The 19,243-nt window shown below is 45.7% G+C and overlaps 1 protein-coding gene across 4 annotated transcripts in view; it reads right to left on the reverse strand.

Moving 5' to 3' along the window:
- Positions 1–19,243, reverse strand: part of FRY (FRY microtubule binding protein) — a 261,839-nt gene that overhangs the window by 157,092 nt on the left and 85,504 nt on the right. For all 4 annotated transcript variants that reach the window (XM_025046870.1, XM_025046863.1, XM_006904798.3 and 1 more), the window contains exon 2: positions 5,615–5,814. In XM_025046870.1, coding sequence (XP_024902638.1) covers positions 5,615–5,814 — 200 coding nt within the window. The remainder of the gene's footprint in view (positions 1–5,614; positions 5,815–19,243) is intronic.

The raw sequence follows: 19,243 nt of genomic DNA on the forward strand, positions 1-19,243 counted from the left end.
AAAGTCAAGATTATGGGAGCTCCTGAATTTTGAAAAGTTGATGAGTCTTGTTTTTGGAATTTGAGAAGATGATTGCCTGTGACACAGTGACAGATGCTATATAAATAGACTTGTAGATAAAGGGAGCATAGATTCTAAGACTGCGTCCCACTGCTAAGCATCAACCTGACCCCCTCTTCACACACAGGTCTGGTGAAAGGGAGGGCAGGTGACCATATCAGTGAATAAGGAGGTGTTCTCAGATGCCTTGAGGCTGAAGGTCGAGAACCAAGGGACTGCAGAGCACCCGTGCTGAAGAGGACAAAGGACAGAACAGAGTCCACCACTATGAGTTTAGAAGTTGGCCAGACGACCTTCGGAAACACACAGGTCCCTCAAATACTTTCTTTTGAAACTACTATATTAATATTATTTCATCCATTCACCCATCTATCCTTTCATTCACTCAAATACTTACTTGTTTATTCAAAAAAAAATTTACTGTCTACTATATATAAAGCAGAGTAGAGGGTTTCTTCAACTTAAAAAAAATCTGTGCCCCCACACTTCCACCCACCATAAAAATACACATTACACTATGGTCTGGTATGCAAACATAAAACTTGACATTTCAAAAGACGACATTTCCCCTTAAAACCTATCATGTACCCTGATATTTTCTATGCTCATCTATTCTCATACTCCAGTTCAATGAAGCCAGTAGAGTTTGCTTGAGAGAACCATGTGACGGTTCGGGCAGATGGACAGGTGTGTATATCTACATCTGCATAACCGCGTGGACTCAGCAGGGAAGAAAGCAAGTAAACCTTTTCAGATGGTGAGGTCTTTGAGTTGGGGCTGAAAGACGGGCAGGATAGAGATGAATGGCATTTCAGGAAGAGAGGGGCAGTGTGCATGAATGCGCGATGGCAGGCAAGCAGAACTGAGACACGCTTTCATAAAAGTATGTGGAGGACGGATGATGGGTTGTAGCCACATGAGGAGTGAAAGGGTATGAAATCAACATTTTTGACAAGGAAATGAAAGGGCCCGGGTTGTATTTAGGCAAGATTTATCAGCCAGGATCAGAAGAGGAAGAATCGGTAACGAACCTCTCGCTCTTTCTTTTATTCATTTTGGGGACACCCCACTCCGCCAATGGGAACTTCTGCTTGCACATAAGCCTCATGGCGCAAAGACCAATCCTGGCCTTATCTGCATGAGGAACAAACCAAGAATTCTGTAGAGGACCTCGGCAGGATAATTGACTAAGGTAACTGAAAGTCTCACGTGCTATAAGCACTTAGAAACGTTAAATGGAATATAAGATTTTTTTTTTTTAATGCAGAAATAAGTTCACAAGAAAGTGAGAGAGAGATGAAAAGCAGAAAGATATAAGGCGACATAGTGGCTGCACAGGAGGACTATCGGTCTCATTATTCCGGAGACTTCTTTTGTTGTCCACTTGGGAACAGGAAACAAAGTTATGGGCCTTGAGAGGTGGGTCCTACATAAAGTCTGGTCCTAAACAATGAGAAAATGGACTAGGGAAACATATGTCCACTGGCAGAACAAGATGAAAAGATACCCCAATGACCCTGGCCTGGGTTCTAGGTCAAAACTACAACAGCAACAACATCCTCCCTGAGAATCTGGAACCCAGTCTCAAGTTTTACACGAGCTGGAGTTTATACCTTTTAAGTGCAGAAACTCCCAAGCCAAGAAATTAATAATAGTTAGCCCCAGAGAGTAATAATTGTGAGGCTAATCTAGAAGAGAACATGCCCCCCCCGCCCACAAAAGTATGTTTAAGGTGATCAAAGACATAAAATAGAAACTGAAAAAAGTAACAAAATGCACCTCACCTCCTCCGACAAATAGATTTTAAAAGAGAACCATACAGCATTTCTACAGATGAAAAATATAGTCACGTAAAATTCTCAATGGGCAGGTTAAACAACGAATTAGCATAGCCCAAGGGAGAATTAAGGAACTGAATATAGACCTGAGAAAATGATTCAGAATGCAGTAGTGAGAGACAAAGAGATAAAAATAATAAAAGAAAGGTTAAAAGGTATGTAATATAACATGAGAAGGCCCAATACACATCTACTGGGAGTACCAGAAAAAAGAGAAGCAGGAAGGTGAAGGAATGATGATATTCAAAATTTTTAATCGCTAATAACTTTCCATAATTAATGGAAGATATAAACCTTCAATTCAAGAAGCATGAGACTCTCAAACAAGAAAATAAAATTAAATCCACATTCAAACACAGAGTAGTGAAACTTCAGAACACTACAAAGAAATAAACCATACAAGCATGCAGGCAAAAAAGCAAACGATCCATGAATAAATAAATCAACCACAGGTTTTTCAATAGCAGTTACAGAGGCAACGTAGAGGAATATATCGTCAAAAGTCTGCAGTGAAAATAAATGTCAAACTAAAATTCTATTCCCAGCTCAACTATCACTGGGGAAGAAACAAAGCATCTTAGATAAATAAGACTGACGGATATTCAACTGACTCTTACCTAAAGAATGACCAAAAAATATACTTCTGTAAGAAGAAATTTTAAACCATAGAAGTATGAGGCAAGAGGGAAAAACATTCATTATATTATTTTCTGTACTTTATCTGTTTTGAAATAAAAAATATAAAAAAGGTGAAGATGACCCTATTTATCTTTTTAAAAACATTTTGCTTGGGAAAGGTGAAATAATGGTAAAATTGGACAAGAGCAAATGCCATCAAATGACTGCATAAAGCAACAAAAATAGAGTAAAATTATTGATTAACCAATAAATATGAATATGACCTGAGCATCTTTGGGGTACAAATAACAATGCTGAATCAGGGAAATGAGTTTACAAGGAAAAAATACCTAAAATTTGATTTTGGTAGAACATTTTTGTTTCTTAGCTTTTTCTTCATTAAAGTTAGCTTCATTTGGCTACTCATAAATACGACTTTAATATTGTGTATAATTTATCCCACACAATCTAACTGATGTAGGCTCCTGAAGGAGTCAGTCTTTTAAAAATAAAACTGAAAAATACAGACTCTTGAGTATCACCAATGAGAAATCTATACTTTCAATTTTTGAAAAAATTACCCTTGCTATTCCCCTATAAGTTTAATTATGTTAAAGATGTAGAATACAATTTTGTGATTTGACACAAACCCATGTAAATCTAGGTTTTTAAAGGATTCAGTGTCTTTCTAAACAAAGCTAACTCGGTATGAGAACTAGGGGACATTTACCAAAATTCACTTTGAACGTACTATATGGACGTCGAAAATAACACTTCTTGCTATGGCTACAGAATACAATGCCGAATTTACATTTTTAGAATCAGGTAATGAGCCCTGAAACCCACTCACACTTACTGCCCCATAAGGAAGCAAATACAAGGACAAAAATTACTAAGCGTTTTTCAGCAGACAAGAAATGGATGTGGCACGGAAGCTTACTTCTCTGCCAAAAATACGAGGGGAACAAATAGTCTCTTTTTAGAAAAAGCAGTGATACTAAAAATTGATTGAATACATTTCCTCAGCTAAAAACACAATGTCCGTCTCCTTGGCCATCAGCATCTAGTGGACTCCTCTGAGGCACGTCACGCAGACTGGCTGATGAAAAGGGGGTGGACACTGTTTCTTTTCCATTTTTTCTTGTCTGGGGACATTTAAGTTGACTCACAGAGAGGAACAAATAACATTGACTTCTAATTAAAAAACGCCGCGGCCCAGGTCGTTTTTCAGACAATGTTTACTCCAAGGAGAAATCTGCCACGCAGACAAATTCCAAGCCGAGGAAAGGTGACAGAGCTAAAGACCCAAACGACGTCCCTGCCTAAACTCCTCAATCACAGTATTTAGGCTATGATTTGGGAAACGGGGGACTCGAAAGGCGTCAGGACCTGGCCTTCCGGGCGTACCTTTAGAGCTGTGTACGACTTCCCGAGTCCTCGGGGATTCGCCGTGATACGCGCGCAGCACCAGCGCGCGCCGAGCTGCCGCCCGCCTTTTCTAGGGGAAGGAATGCTCTAAGTTTTCTTTGCGCCTCGCCAGGATGCCCTCCCCGTGACCTCTGGGGCCGAGGAACAGGACAGCCCGTGCCCGTGTGTTTTCGGAAGTTGGAGGAGACGATCTTACGTGAAGACCACGGGGACGGGCACTAGAGAGCGAACGGTTCGAGGGCAGGTCTGAGCCACCCAGCCTGAATTCAGATCAACTGTGTGCGACCCTGGGAATGACTCTGCCCTCTCGGTGCCAACCCTCCCGTCTGTAGATGGGGCATAAATACTGCCTACCTAGGACCACTGTGAAAACTGAAGGAGACAGCAAGTTGTGACCAGTGCCTGGCGCGCAGTAAGCATCCCAGAAACGTCCACTGTTGCTATTAGTTGTAAGAGTTTTTAGAAACATAAACACATGGGTGAGTGGGCAAAGGGCCCTGTACCGAGGTTTGATTTAAACGAGTCAAACGGCAAAGCCAAAGAACTCTTTCCATGAGAAGTCAGAATCCAGGATGATAACCTCCCTCGATTTAATAAAAACTTGAAAATGCGAGTTTGTAACTTTCAGGTAACCGCATACTTAACAAAGAGGCTCGAGTTCGGATTCCTAAACCTTAAATTGCGATGCTTACAGAGCGTCATCCATTACATATTTTTAGAGATGTGTGTTGCGGGCTGCATAATGTTACATTTAATGATTCTCGGCTACGATGCCATAGAGCAAGTCTTGGACTGTGTTTGCGTGCCCCAGTGTCCCCGCAGGAGGTCCAAAGCCCAGTGTCACAGAAAGAGTTGTTGTCGCTCTGGATTCCTTTCCTTCCCTCGCGCTGCATGTCGCCATGGTCAGAAAACAAGGCATCTGACTCTACCAACTGCGCTCCCTTGCTGACTGTCTTTTTGAGATCCAGCCCTTGCTAGAGCAAGTAACGCCCCACTCCAACGCGTGCCTTATTTTGCGGCAGAATCATGGGCAAAGAAAGTCGCCGACATCCAAAGCCACCATCTCAAGAGGGACCTGACGGTATGTGAGTCAAGAATTTCTTGCCTCTCAATTTTCAGGAAACAAAGGGGTGCTTCTGCATGACTCGCCAAAAACCTTCCTCGGACAATATATCACTGAGACCCTGTGTCCCCAAAGTGGCCGTCCAGGCAGCCACGTGAAGAATGACATTTTCCTTTTCTCATTTACTTTCAAAATAGGACAAAAGACGATGACTAAATTATATATAACAGAACAGAGACCGAACACAATTTTTCTATGATTAATGCTTCTTATCGTTCAACTATGCTCACTAGTCTTAAATGTAGTAGTGAGACATGCTACTGCAACGCATTTGCTGAGGACTGTTTGGGAGTTGATTTTTTTTCTTACATCAGGAAACTTAACTACAGTCTTTTAAAAAATAACCACTGGTAGGTATGTACGTGTGTGTGTGTGTGTGTATATACACATATATATGTGTATATACATATATATATGTGTTTGTATATATATATGAAACCTTTGGAAATTCGGGGAAAAGCAATCTCCTCTTTCTCAGAGCTGTACAAGCTCCTCCGTTCAGCGTAAAGATGAATCTGAGAAGAAGCGCGTCACAGAGCGTACTCACCAGCGGCTCTGCCATAATGATGCGAATCTTGCGCTCGGCCTGGGTGGTGAAGTTGACAAATAAACTCTTGAGGACATACTCTCCCGGTTTGCTGTCTGGGTCCACGTTGATGGGTAACATGGTCGGTGGCCCTTTCTCCCTTTGGGTGCCCGGCACGGGTGGAACTGGAGGCTTGATATAACCGTTGCCAACTGGAGAAGCTGAAAAATATAATGGATATTCTCACTGGCTGAGAATCACATCGTAAATATTCAGACCGGCTGTGTTCAACCACAGACATAAGGACATGAATCATGCCCAGAATATGCTGCAGTTAACATTACCTGGCCTTATTCTTTAGGAATGCTACCAGAACTTATTTCGATGACATTAAATTTATGTTAAGCCATATTTGATGATCTCAAAATATTTCTGGTTACCACATGGCTTCAGGTGAATTACGTTGCCAATACATAACACAGCTGATAAATCCTACAGCATTTAAGATGGTTTGGGCTTCTTTGTTTATGTTTCAGGGAAATACACTAAGAAAATGTGTATTAAAAAAGGGATTCCTGGTCTTCCTAACGGCTGGGAGTTCTCTGTCTTCTGTGCTTCATTTTAATAATGGAAAACAAAATAATGGAATAAATAATGGAAAAAAAAAAAACTCCAGAAGTTCCCAAGAACCAATTTTCGGAAGCCCAGCTGGCTTTCACTGTAAAAGGAATGCTACCCCCACTCCAAATTAAAAAAAAAAACAAAAACAATAAATAAAGGTCAAAGGCTCAGGCAGGGTCCCGTGGACGTCCGAAGTGTGGGTTTGACCTTTCACTGTCGCGACCTTTGGTGGAAGCTGGGATGCCTCCCTTGGAGCAGATCGTGAGTCCCCAGCCAGTGGCCTCCCTTTAGAAAGCAAGTCAGACAACCGTTTTCATTTTCTAGTTATAGAAAATAAACTTTTTATTCATAAACGGAAATTTCACGTCTCCACTTTCAACTGTGCTCTGACGCGTTAAGTCCTAACACGCCCTACCCACTTCTGCCGAGGCATTCACAGCCAAGGGAAGAAAAGTAGGAGTAAGTGCGCTTGGGATGCAGGTGTTGGGACGCTGGGGACAGGACAACGACGAAACAGACGTTTAAAAGGAAGACTCGACCGTCGAACAGTGATGATAAAGGAAAGCTCCGTGGAAACTAAACACTCTTCTCAAAACTACAAGTGGACTCAAGGCTTCTCTCACCTTCTTTCTACCTGAAGCCAAATCCCGAGGAAGCCATGCAAAAATGTTGTTTATTGCACGAGCTGCAGACACGTCCTCGCGCTGCGCTGTGGACGCCCCTCGGCCTCCCGCCCTGGCCTCTGCCTCTTCTCTCTAGGTCACTGGACCCCCGGCGGTCGAGGGTGCCCCTTACACCTAGAGCCTGCCAACACCACAAAACTCGAAGAATATGGCCTCCTCAGCTATAAAAACGAAACCTCCTGTGCACAACTGCGTTTGCTCTCCACTCACATATGCCCCATCCAAGTCTTGGCCCTCGGAGGCTGATGCTGGATGGATGGAGCGGCCCTTCTGGGGTCTTTACCTCGTTTGTTCATTCACGCGCCAAGCCAAGCCTTCTTCGGTGGGCTGGAAGCCGCGCACGTCTCTGTCCAGCATTTCAGCAGCGCCCAGCGGTCATCGCCGACCGCACACCGCAGCCTGGCTCTGAGCCCCGCCAGCTTGCCTGCGTCCCGTGCCTGGGTGGCGCGGATGCCCGGCTGCCCCGCGAGCACACTGCTGCCACTCAGGCCTCCTGGTCCTCTCTCACTGCTCTGTCCCCTGCCCTCAGCTCATCACAGCCTCCTGTCTTTCGAGAGCCACTTCTGGTCTCATCTTTGCCAGGCCCCTCTTACCAGTAGGTGTGTGTCACTGGATCCAAATATCTAACTCACGCTCTCTGGAGTTGTACATCCTACATTACCTGAGGAAGACGGGACGGACAGGTGACCCAAGTATTTACCCATCGGTCACGCCGTTTCGATCTGGGTCGCCCTATGACTGGACCGTATCTTCCTCTAAACGTATCTCTGAAAAGTTTTCTAACGAGACTGTGGTCTCCCAGACCTGACACAGAGTTCTTCCCACAGATGAGACCCCACACACTTTAGCTAACTAAAACGACATCGTACTTGACATCTGCACGTCTTGAAGTAATTCATAGAGAGGAGAATGCGCAATGAGATGCAGTAGTGGGGTTGCTAAGGAGCAGGGGGCAGGATTTAACTGAGAGTCTTAGCTCAAGAGCATCCCAAGCAGCCTCTTGAAAGGGACCGCTTCTCCTAAGGGCCATGTACAAACTCAGGTGATGCAAACAAAGCCCCGGGCCCCTCCTCTGCTGGACCCTCCACTCTCTCAGCGGAAGTGGGATGCCTGCCAAGTCTAGCTACAGAGGGACATCCGACCCCACGAGACGTCTTCCTAATGCAGCGAGGGCATCATGCCACCGGCCTGGAGACTGGATTACACACCAAGAAAGTCTAAGTGGAGGACGGCTTTTTATCACTTTCATCTTCCGTGGGATCTCACCCTTTTCTAGAAGACAGCAATCACCAGGCTGATGTAACAGCTAAATGCAAGACCAGTTCCATGACCGTGAGACTCAGGAGCCTCGAACTCACACTGCAGTGAGAGGCCGTTCACAGTCCTCCTGCAAAGCTGACATCCAGGTACCAGAATGTCACAGAGAAATCTTCCATTTAAAAGGCCAAAGCACCAATTCACTGCCATCATAAAAAACGCTACCGATCCGTACTTCCAAGCCAGATATCTTGTGAGCACAGAAACCTGTGTGCACAGCCTCAAAGACGAGCTGGACCCAGCCCAATCGAGCCCGAAGTGATTTGGGGAGCAGGGGGCGCATCACTGTGGTTTCAAACAGGTTAGCTGGGCAGATGAGAGGTGAAACTACTGTGCAAGGTAACGGGGTCAGTGTCCTTGAACTAGATCCAGTCTGAGTTTCAGAAACCTCTCCATCCCATCATAATTGATTCATAACAAATCTCAGCCTTCGGCCGGATAGTTTTCAAAATAAACATATGACGTGGCACCTTTTGGTAACTCAGTTATTTGATGACAATGTAGCTGAGAACCAAGAAATACATGACCCCGGTAGTCAAAAAGTCCACACTAGTCTAAACATTAGGATGCTGACATTAGAAAAAATCTTAAGACCCTCACTCAACACTTGCTTGCTCTTAATCTACGCATAATTAAGATCCATAATTAAGATCGATGGTCTTCTTTCTAAAATCACAAGACTGGAAACAAAATTACCAGAGAAAAGTGCAACATCTCTGGATAGAAACATTAACAGCAAAAGAAAAAAAAAAAAAAAAAAGCCTAACTTTAAAGAGCCACCAGAACTTAAAAATGCAGTTGCCTGAAGCCAGTTAGTGCAAAGCTACAGAATGTGACATTCTCACAGGCTTGGGGCGTCCACGACTCCGACCAGCATGTGGTCACAATTAACATGCATGAGATGACCCTGAGTCCCGTGAAAAGGTTACAGTAAGTCAGACATACAGTCCTGTATTTGAGAAGGTGGGGAAAACAGCAAAAGAAATTTCCAGAAGGTTTGTCTTTCAAAGGATAAAACTAAAAAGGTGACTTTGGTCTACAAAGGGAGGAAACACCTTCCCTAAGAATTCAGCTGTCAAGAATTAAGCCTGTTTGTGCTCAGGTCTGGTTTCTAACTGAAATTTGTTTTTGATGACAACAGAAAAACAAACCACCAATTCAGTAACTGCCACGCTCGGCCCTGCTCTCCAGCTCTGCGAATGCAGGCGATCGCTGCTGGACTGTCCCTCCCAGCCACCAGAGTGCTTTGCCTGCCTCCGGCCCTCCAGACAAGCGAGTCCGCCCATGCTTCAGGGTCCAGTTCAGTGTCCCTTCGTCCGCCTGGCTGCGCCCGGGCCCAGCCTCCCCTGGGCTCTGCCTGACGGTGCCACCAGCGACTCCGGCCTCTCGGCCTCCGCTTCGCGCCTCAGCATGAGTGTCCTGACAGCGCATCGTATGTCGTCTCCCCCCGAACACCTGCTGAAGGCGCGACTGCACGTGCTGGATGAAAAGACGTCTCCCATTTAAATTTCTTGCACGCGACGAGTTTTTAAGCTTCAACTCCATCTGCCCTCAGCCTCTCTCCTTTGTCATGCCTTCTTTCTTTTCCACACAGCTGCCCAATGTCCCTACAAAGTCCCTTGAACCAGCACTCCTGACTTGGGGTGGGGGGTCACTCTCGGATATTAATTATTAGGTCTCTAATTATTGAGTCCTTTGGAAATTTGCTTGCTCTTCATATTTTAATCTGAGATTAAACGTGCTCTAAGATTTCTCCATTGCCTTCTTTTGCCTTAAGAAGGTTCTGTTGGGGTTATTTTATTATTCCAACCCAGCTTCGGCGTGGTTTGGTTCGACGGCTTCGGGAGGTGTTTCCCTCTTTTACGGGGTCTCTATTTCTCACAGTGGGCAGGGCCTGCTCCTTAATCTGGAAAAAGTCTGTGTTACGCTTTTACGGCCCTTTTACTAACTCTCCGTTAGGTCTATTTCCGATGACAAGGGACGACCTTTTGACCATCAGTATTTTTTTGGACCAACGCCTTCAGTTTTAGGCTGGCTGATCTCAGCTGGCTAAGGCCTTCGGGACAATTTCCTGAAGGTACCGACACTTGTAGGGGGTTACCGAGCTCCCTAACTGCGACACCGATACAAACACCTGCCACTCGCAGTCGGGTCCCGTTTTTATTGACATGGAGAGGTGGAGAAGTGCTGTGATGCGCTCCCCCCATGAGTGCCCCAGAGGCTACAAATGGCGATACGTGTCCCCAGGAAGCAATCGGTTTCGTTGGTCAGACTTTCAGAGGCGCTGATGCCATCGCTCACTGCGGGCTGTCGCTCGCTCGTTCACACGTCCACGTGCACCAACGTGCAATGACTGCCTAGGTTTCAGGCACTGTTCTGGGCACCGGGAAGATGGGGGTGAACAGAACAGAGGGTTCCTGCCTTCACGGAGTTACAGTTCACTGAGGCAGGGTCATATGATGGACACACACACACTCACTCACAATGCCGGACGGCAACACGTTCCACAAAACTATACAGAGCGCGTGGACAGAGGCACCCATCCACTTCACCTGCCCAGAGGTGCTCAGGTGTTACAGTGGGGAGCTGCCGTGGATGAGGGTGGAAGCTGGTGCTTTTGGTGCCTAAGGAGAGCCACACTGGTCGCAGATGGGATGCACCTCCCGCCCCGCCAGCCCGTCCGCATCTGCCTCATTCTGGTTGGAAATGAGAGTTCGACCGGCCTGCAAGGATCACAAATCACAAGTGCCACCGCACCCCCCGCTTCGCAGCATCCTCACAAGGCACACGGCCCGGAGGGCAGGGCCGTCCTGCCTGCCCTTCCCCCACCTCTGAAGGCAGGTGAGCACAGGGCCAGCTTTTCCAAACACGCCCTCCTATTTCTGATGTTCCCATCACTGGACTCAGACCCTGAGCGTCTGAAATAAAAAGCGGTTTTCTTCATGTTGTCACGTGCCCCAGGACCCTGCGTGATGACTGTTCCAAGCAGAACGGCGACCTGGAGACAGGCCCACTTCCGCGACGCCACGGGCGGGGGAGTGACGCAAGCTCGGCTGTGCCACGCGAGTGCGTTTACCAGATGTCCGTGCTCGCCGCCGGATTCACCGTCCCTTCTGCCAGTTCTCAGGGCCTCGTTCATTGTCTGTGCTGCAGGCAAAACCCTTAGCAAACAGGGTCGTTCCTTGGGACACGCTTCCCACGACAATCCTTCCTTTTCCCGTAAGACTTACTGAGTTCCCGGGCATTACAGGAACGTTTCGTAAAACATAAACCAAGGATGACGCAGCTACTGTGGGAACATGTCACAGTGTATATAGAACAATAATAAATTGTCCACTAATGCATCCAGGGCGGTGTTAAGAAAAGGCATTTTAAAGTGGACTGCAAATCCTCAAAATGACCAGAAACTAGGAAAGTCATGCAAAATAAATTAGCATGAAAAGAAAGAAACCTCCAAGCATGATAGGAAGAATTATTTTCCTCTGAAGAGTATTATTGAGAAATGGAAAATATTGGGGTAAGAAGAAACAATTCGTTTGAGCAACAGAAAAACATTTCTTAAGAAAGCGATGAATGATTCCTAGATAATTTTATATATTTTAAAGTAGGTCAAGAAGAGACTGACGGTTAAAAATGCTCAGAAATAATTTTTGTCTCAGAAGAAAAAGAAATTCAATGATGTGCTAAGTTCTGCTTACTTTCCATTAAACCCTGATCACGTGAAATGTTCCTCCCATTTTTACATTCCAACTTTCTTTTAACTATTTAGTTCTCTGCATCTGATGGTTCTTAAATTGTGTTTCTTCAAGTTTCAGGGTCCACGAGATACCTCTGGGATAATTTATATCTTTAATCCTCAAAAATAATCCTAGAAGGACGATCTCCCTTTTATGGATAAGACCATGTGCGCTCAGAGAGGTTAAGCGATTTGCCCACGGTCACAGAGTGGTTGACTCGGGATCTGAACCCATGTCTGTTTGACAGCGTATCCTGTGACCTTCCTGTATCGCCGTCTTTAAAAACAAACAAAAACCCCCAAAACATCACTTATGATGAAGAATGAATAAAATAAAGTCTCCTTTCACCCCCCATATTTTTCCCTGGCATAAGCTAGTTTGGGGACTTCCAGGGACGATAAAATATAAATGTGATTTGGAGAATGAGGCTTCTTACAGATTAGTAGAGGTGGTCATTTTCTAGAAAGACTTACATAACATCCAGCCTTCGAGCTCCCTCCTGCCAGGCTGTCTGCCCTTTTAAATTGAACGCATCTTTTGGCCATCAGAGAGGCTTTGAGAAAAGCTAGAAGTACATCGAGAATTGAGGATGCATAAAAATATATAACATCTGATTAACAACACACCTTAGGGACGTCTAGAGACTATTCTTTCCTAAATACACTGACGGTAGAACATTTAACTGGTTGTCATCCTCACAAGGAGCAAGTGAACTCGAAGGCACAGTTCTCTGTGTTTACTGCAATCTGGGGCCTCCCAAGCCACTTCAGTCTTTGACGTCCCCCGACTGAAGACCTTGGAGAGAGCGAAATAGTCCAATCAATAGAAAGTCGCGTCAAGTCACTGCCCTCTTTTCTTGTCTCTCTTCCTCTGCCTTTCAGCATTTTATCTTAGAGAAACGACAGTAACACTTCAGTGACTTCCTTTATAAACGTCTGTCATCTGCCGAGACGCCATTAACGCGGCCTTCCCCCCGATTTTCAAAGTAGGCGCTGTCATCAGAGCCTGAGAGGATGTCTGCCAAGATCTGTGAGAAGAAGATGAGGTTACACTGACATTTCAAGGTCCTTTCTCAGTAAAAGGAGATCGAATAACCTGCTGGAGGCAGGATAATCCTGAATTTCAGCTAACTTCTTCCCAGCAGAGATGACAGACCGCTCTCATTCATGTGACCCTGGCTGGCCACCCTCTCGTCCTTCTCTCATTCCCTCCTCTTTTTAATTTTCCTCCTCTTCTGGCCAATTTTATGCAGCGAAATCTCATGGATTTGAAATCCACTGATTTGAAATTTGTGATAAATCGGGCGAGGCCCTGTGTTTTTTTTTTTTACAGTGACTTGGAAAGAGCTCTGCTGACTCACGATGTGGGTCACTGGTGCCTGGAGCAGCACATATTGCTGTCCTCTGGGAGGGCCCCCCCATCCAGTGGGTCTGGGGTGGAGCTTGATAACCTGCCCACATGTGGAGACCACAGTCTGATACCGCCGATGTAAACAAACCAGAAACCAAAGGGGACCAGTTAGCCCAGTTGGTAACTTGTTTATAATTCCATTTACCTACAGCAAAACTGCAAGGCTTCGTTAACTCCAAGTTAATGCTTTGTGGGCAAAACACAGAGCACTGAACAGGCGTCAGGCATCTGCGTCCCAGCGTGCTTCTGCGTGACCTTGGGGAACACCTGGACCCACCACCGGGCTTCGGTTCCTCACCTGTTACTCTCGGAGAGGCTAAGCCATGGATGGCGCCCTTTCTAGTTCCAGCGGTCTAGGATAGTATGAAAACATACACCGACAAGGCGTAAAAAAAAAACACTTATTCAAAACTTTTACAATTCAAGCGCTTGGTAATTCATACCTGCCCTCCTTTGAACGGTGATGAACTAGTGAGGGCCCATCGTCCGCCATCTCTGCCGAGGAAAGCATCACAAATCGCCCCGACCCTTCCCCTAGCACCTCCACTTCGTCCCCGGTCCCACTCGGCCTTCTGGGACTGGCGGCTCCCTACGCTGCAGGTGAACCTGAGACGACGCCCGTCCTATTCCCCGCTGCAAACTCGAGACCTGTGTGAACACGTTTTACTTCTTTATTTTTTTAACTTTATGTACTGAGAGTCTGCCCAGTGCTCGTGGAGGGCCGCTCATCAGCCAGACATTGTGGAACACACGGCACCCAACCAAGGTCTGCAAAGGCAGGTAGGATTCTGATGGGAAGAAATGAGAACGGGGCATCGTGGGCAGAGGGAGCCGCATGGCGGGTGCACGAAGGAATCCGCCAAGAATCGCTCCGCGTCCCCTCCCCTGTCACCTGCCCACCACACGTCCCTGTCATAGCACGCACGGCCAAACTTCGTCTTCACCAAGGAGCTGCTAAGTCCTCAAGAACAGTACTGCGTCTCGTCTTTACCCCAAGCACTCAGCACAGTGCCTGGCGTAATCGAACACTTGTGCTTATTTCATATCTGTTGAACTGAATCCGTCTGATTCCACAATAATGTCTTTGGGTGAGTGCGATAAATGAACGAGCATCTATACGGAAAATTTAAACTCTCCCATCCTATAAAAATGCAGGGTTTTAATCCTTGTCATTAGAATTAAGGCCTTGAATGGTCAGCAAATGAGACGGGACTTCACTTGTGGGACAACTGGGAGCCAGCAGGTTTCTGGGAGGAAAGGTTGAGCCGATATTATTGTAGGATGGGCTATGAAATATGAAAGTACTCTGCAAGTCAAAGACCGCTGCACCCACCACAAGAAGAACGATGGAGGTGGGAACCCAAATAGGGCCATTGGAAGGGAAAGGAAGAGCTTATCTTACATGGATGGACCCGAAATCCAGCCACATGGCCTTTTCTCAATAGAGAAAACATGCGAGATACGTTTCCAGGTCAAACGTTACAATAATAAAGTGTTTCGGAAGCTTTTTTAGAACACCGACTCTGGAAGCCTCCTCAGAATTCCCTTCCTGGGGCAGGGTGTTGGTTGGAGTTGTGGGACCCAAGCAACGAAGACCGTTGGCTGTGAGTTCCTGGGACAACAGAGTGGCTCTCAGTGTCCCCGCCCTAGAATGGATATGACCCTGGCATTGTGGCAGATGTCCACGTCCACCAAGTTTCCAAAACATTAGAAGAGCTACTGTCCACTGACAAGCAGCAATAGGGACACAGGAACAAGTTAAATGTCACAAGGAAGAAAAAGAGAATCCAGAATTAGGTCTATTCTACAAGAAAATGGCGCCAATTTCTACAAGTCAGTGGGAGAGATAAAAATGGGTCGGATGATGGAGGAGACAGAACAGCCAAACGTAACGTGCGCTCCTTGTTTAAATCTGATTGGAGCAAACCAAGTATTGTACGACATTTTTAAAAAATGATAGCCAAAGCAATCTGAATGTACACTGGGTATTAGGTGATACCAAAGAATTATGGACAATCTCGTTAGGTATGATAACAGCACTGTAGGTGGATATGAAAATATCCATGTTTTCTGGAATGCATACTGACTACGCGGAGTTTATTGAAATGATGCCTACATTTAGTTCAAAATGCTTTAACAAAGGGAAATGAGGTATAAATGAAGCAAACATGTCTAAATCTTGATAACTGTTGAATCTGAGTGATCGCAACAGGCTGTGTGTTGTACGTTGTTTTCCTCCTTTTGTGCTTGTTTGAAAATTTTCATAATAAAAGTTTTCAAAAAGAGGAGGCTCATCGGCAAAACATTTCCTCTATCTTATAACGGCAACAATAAAGGAATGTCTTAGACCCTCAACTGCAAAACAAAGTATCATCTAAAAGCAGTGCACGCCATTTACAATCCAGGTTCGACCGCACAGGTTTGAACGTCTACTAAGATGCCAAGCCTGGCTGCATCTCCCTGCGTCAATGTGTTGAACCGCGGGAGGAGGATCTTGGAGCATTTCCACTCACAGCACTGCAAGGACGAATGCAGCTGGGTGTCATTTACAGAGGAGCCTTTGTCCTACCTGTGTCGCGACACAGTTTGAGCCCTTTCGGACAAAAGTTTCATCTCAGAGGCCTATGAGTGAGATCAATTAATCGATTCACTAAGTAACAAAATTTCATGGAGGCCTCAGTATGGGCAAGGTACTCTGCAAAGTTCTGTGGAGAACACAAAGATAAATCTAAAAAGACAATTTGAAAGATGTTCACGATTTAGTGCTGTCAGTCCCAAGATGCCACAGGGCAGTCTCAGGTTGAATAGCCTGGAAGGGCAATTGAAAGTTAGGATGGCATTCATTAATTCGTTGATTTATTCAGTCATCAAATATTTACTGAAGGCTCACTCTACTCCTGGGGGTGGGGCGGAGGAGCCAGGCATGACTCCCATCCTTGGACAGCCGCCAGCATGCAGGGGAGACGGGCGTTACACGATCAACCCACCCGGAAACATGACGACCAAATGGGAAGTGCGACGAAGCGGGCCGTCAGACAGACACAGGAGGCACACACCCGTGCCCAAGGGGTCAGGGCAGGACTGGTGACGGCAAAGCTGAGACCTGGCAATAACTGACGATAAGTCAGAGGAGGCTACGAGGCAGATGAGAACGGGGTGCAGGAATGACGTTGCTTCGCAGTGCCTCGCTCACTCACTCCTGGTTTCATTAGAGGCTGTCTGGGTAGCCGCGACTTGGCACCTCCCTCTGGTGACGGCCTCCGTCCCTTTGCCTGGCTTCGCAGGCTGCCTCTTGAACAACGTATTTCTAGCTGTTTCCTATCTGTCTTCTCCATGACACTTAAGGGCGACAGGGACAAGAGATTGGTTCTGTTCCGCTTATAGCCTCGCTTTCTAGTTCATTACCTGGTACTCAATAAACACGTGCCGCATTAGCAGCAGCATTGAGACACATAGGGTCATGAGTGCAAGTATACTGAGAAAGCCATTTCTGCCACCAAGTGGGATGCTCACAAAGCACCGAGATGCCTGGAAGGAGAACATTGCTCTGGGTCACGGCGCACTGTTTCTTACTGCAGGTCGTGGTCAAAAGGCTCTGGGGGCTGCAGGCAACGCAGTCACGTGGGGATTTTTATCTGGCTGTAGGCTCGGGCCCACCCAGAATGGCAAACCCGCTTCCTGAGCCATTTTATTAGAAGCATACTGAAGCCAGACATCAGGGCAAGGGGAAGGCTTTCAAATAGAAGTTTCTGTGGCTGTGTTCATGGGCACATTCCACAGGGACTCGGAGGGACGATGAGGACAGCGCGGGCTGGACGTGCGGGGACTGCCTATTTTGAAAAATAAGGGTGACGACCCGAGCTTTTTGCTGTCTCCCTTCCAGGACCCACTTGGAGATGACACGATGAGAGGAGTGACTTGAAGGCGAGTGTCATCCTACACAGGCTTTTGTTAATGTACATCACACATTATGTCAGCGGTCCCCGACCTTTCTGGCACCGGGGCCCGGTGCTCCTATGAGAATCTAAAGCCTGAGGATCTGAGGCAGAGCTGAGGCGGTGATGCTGGTGCTGGGGAGCGGCTGCAAGTACAAATGAAGCTTGCTTGCCCACCACTCACCTCCTGCTGTGAGGCCCGGTTCCTAACAGGCCACAGACTGGCACCGGTCCACAGCCTAAGGCTTGGGAACCCCTGCATTATATCATCAAATAACATACATACACACAGGTACAATGTACGTTACAATATGCATTCTGCTACAAAGTATATACACACATGTGTACAATACTGTACATATACACGTGTAATACAGATGTTACACATATGCGTTATTTAATACACATAACACAGGATACATTTCCAGCTTCTTTATCTTTCAGTGCAGCTGTATACAGGAGCTCTATAAACATTTGATAACGAACTAAGTGAAATCCTTTATGGTCTGATTAGCTTTTTATTTCATCAACATCAAAATATTTATTAAATTCCTGGTTCCTGTGTGCTTATGTGTTTAGAAGCCAGCTCAGTCAAGCAAAATATTTTAGGTTTCATCAAATTCTTCAATAGTTGCGGGACTGTACAGTGAGTACATAAAATTGGCTTGACACACGACCACCGTAAGTCTATCGTCTAAGACGATGATAATGCTATAGTAACAGAAACATATTAGTTGCTCCCCATCTCTCGGAAATGTTTACAGATATTGTGAGCAGGAAAGCCACAAGTTGGGGCACTAACCAGACCATGGCGGAGGTCTGTGTGGTGGAAACACAGTGACATTTCCGAGAGACACCCAACACAAAAAAATATTCAGCATTTCTCAAAAGTCCTAATATGATGCAGCATTTTCCCCCAAATATATGAAACCATAACTTTTATCATTTAACTTATGTGCTTGTTATGCATTAGAAAAAAAAAAATCTCTCAAGATAAAAACAGTTCCCTAATACACACCCTACTTTAGAAAGCACAAAGTAAGGCGTATATTAATGACTAACAGAGATTTTATTCCTAGACGCGGGATGGTATTATATGTAAATATCTAATAGTTTCATTAGAGATAGTTCGGTAGAATGATTAAGTAGTAATTAAATCTCCTAAATGTTTCTCTTCTATTAGGGTAAGAGGCTGTGCTTCACCATTTACAAACTAACTTTTCCTACCTTCACTGAACAGAAAGCTAAACAGTCAATATCCAAGATGCATGCAGTTAATCCTGTGCTGTGGAAGTCTCCTCTCTGTATTTTTCAGGACAATATTTCCTACAGGGTTACGCTAGAGGTAATGAGACTGGGCTATTCCAAGGAAGAAAAAGCAACAGCAAGCAATTTGGATCCATTTAATGTTGGTTAACATGTGGTATCCTGTTTTTAAGTTCATAAACAAACAAAAGAGAAACATTTTATTTTTTAAGTGTTGGAGAAGGCAGAGCAAAGGGAAGAACTGCTTTTGGCCAACTTCAATGTTTCAAACAAAATAAAGATATTTAAATTACTATTTAGAAGGGAGAGATCAAGCGTAAATCCCACCTGAGCTGTGATACTGCATAAGATGGCATTGGCTGATGCCCAAACACAGACTAGCGATTTTTACCAATTAGTGATTTTACAGGAGTCATACTGAATTTTTCAGTGAAACTAAGTGCCCAGAAAACACCATTACATCACAGCCTGCTGTCTTGTAGACTCTTGTACAAAAATGACCATACCTTGCTCCTGAAATATTGCAAATCCAAACAGAAACCCTGAAAGGCATCACTCCTGTCTCTGACCGGTGACATAACAAGTAATTCCTGGCGTGGGTGTCACTGCTCCCATCCCCACCACCACCTCCGGAGCCGTCCGGAGGCCGGCCCCTCCCCGCACTCAGCCTCTGCCCCACCT

This window comes from Pteropus alecto, unplaced genomic scaffold, assembly GCF_000325575.1.
Source record: "Pteropus alecto unplaced genomic scaffold, ASM32557v1 scaffold80, whole genome shotgun sequence".
In the NCBI taxonomy this organism is placed as follows: domain Eukaryota; kingdom Metazoa; phylum Chordata; class Mammalia; order Chiroptera; family Pteropodidae; genus Pteropus; species Pteropus alecto.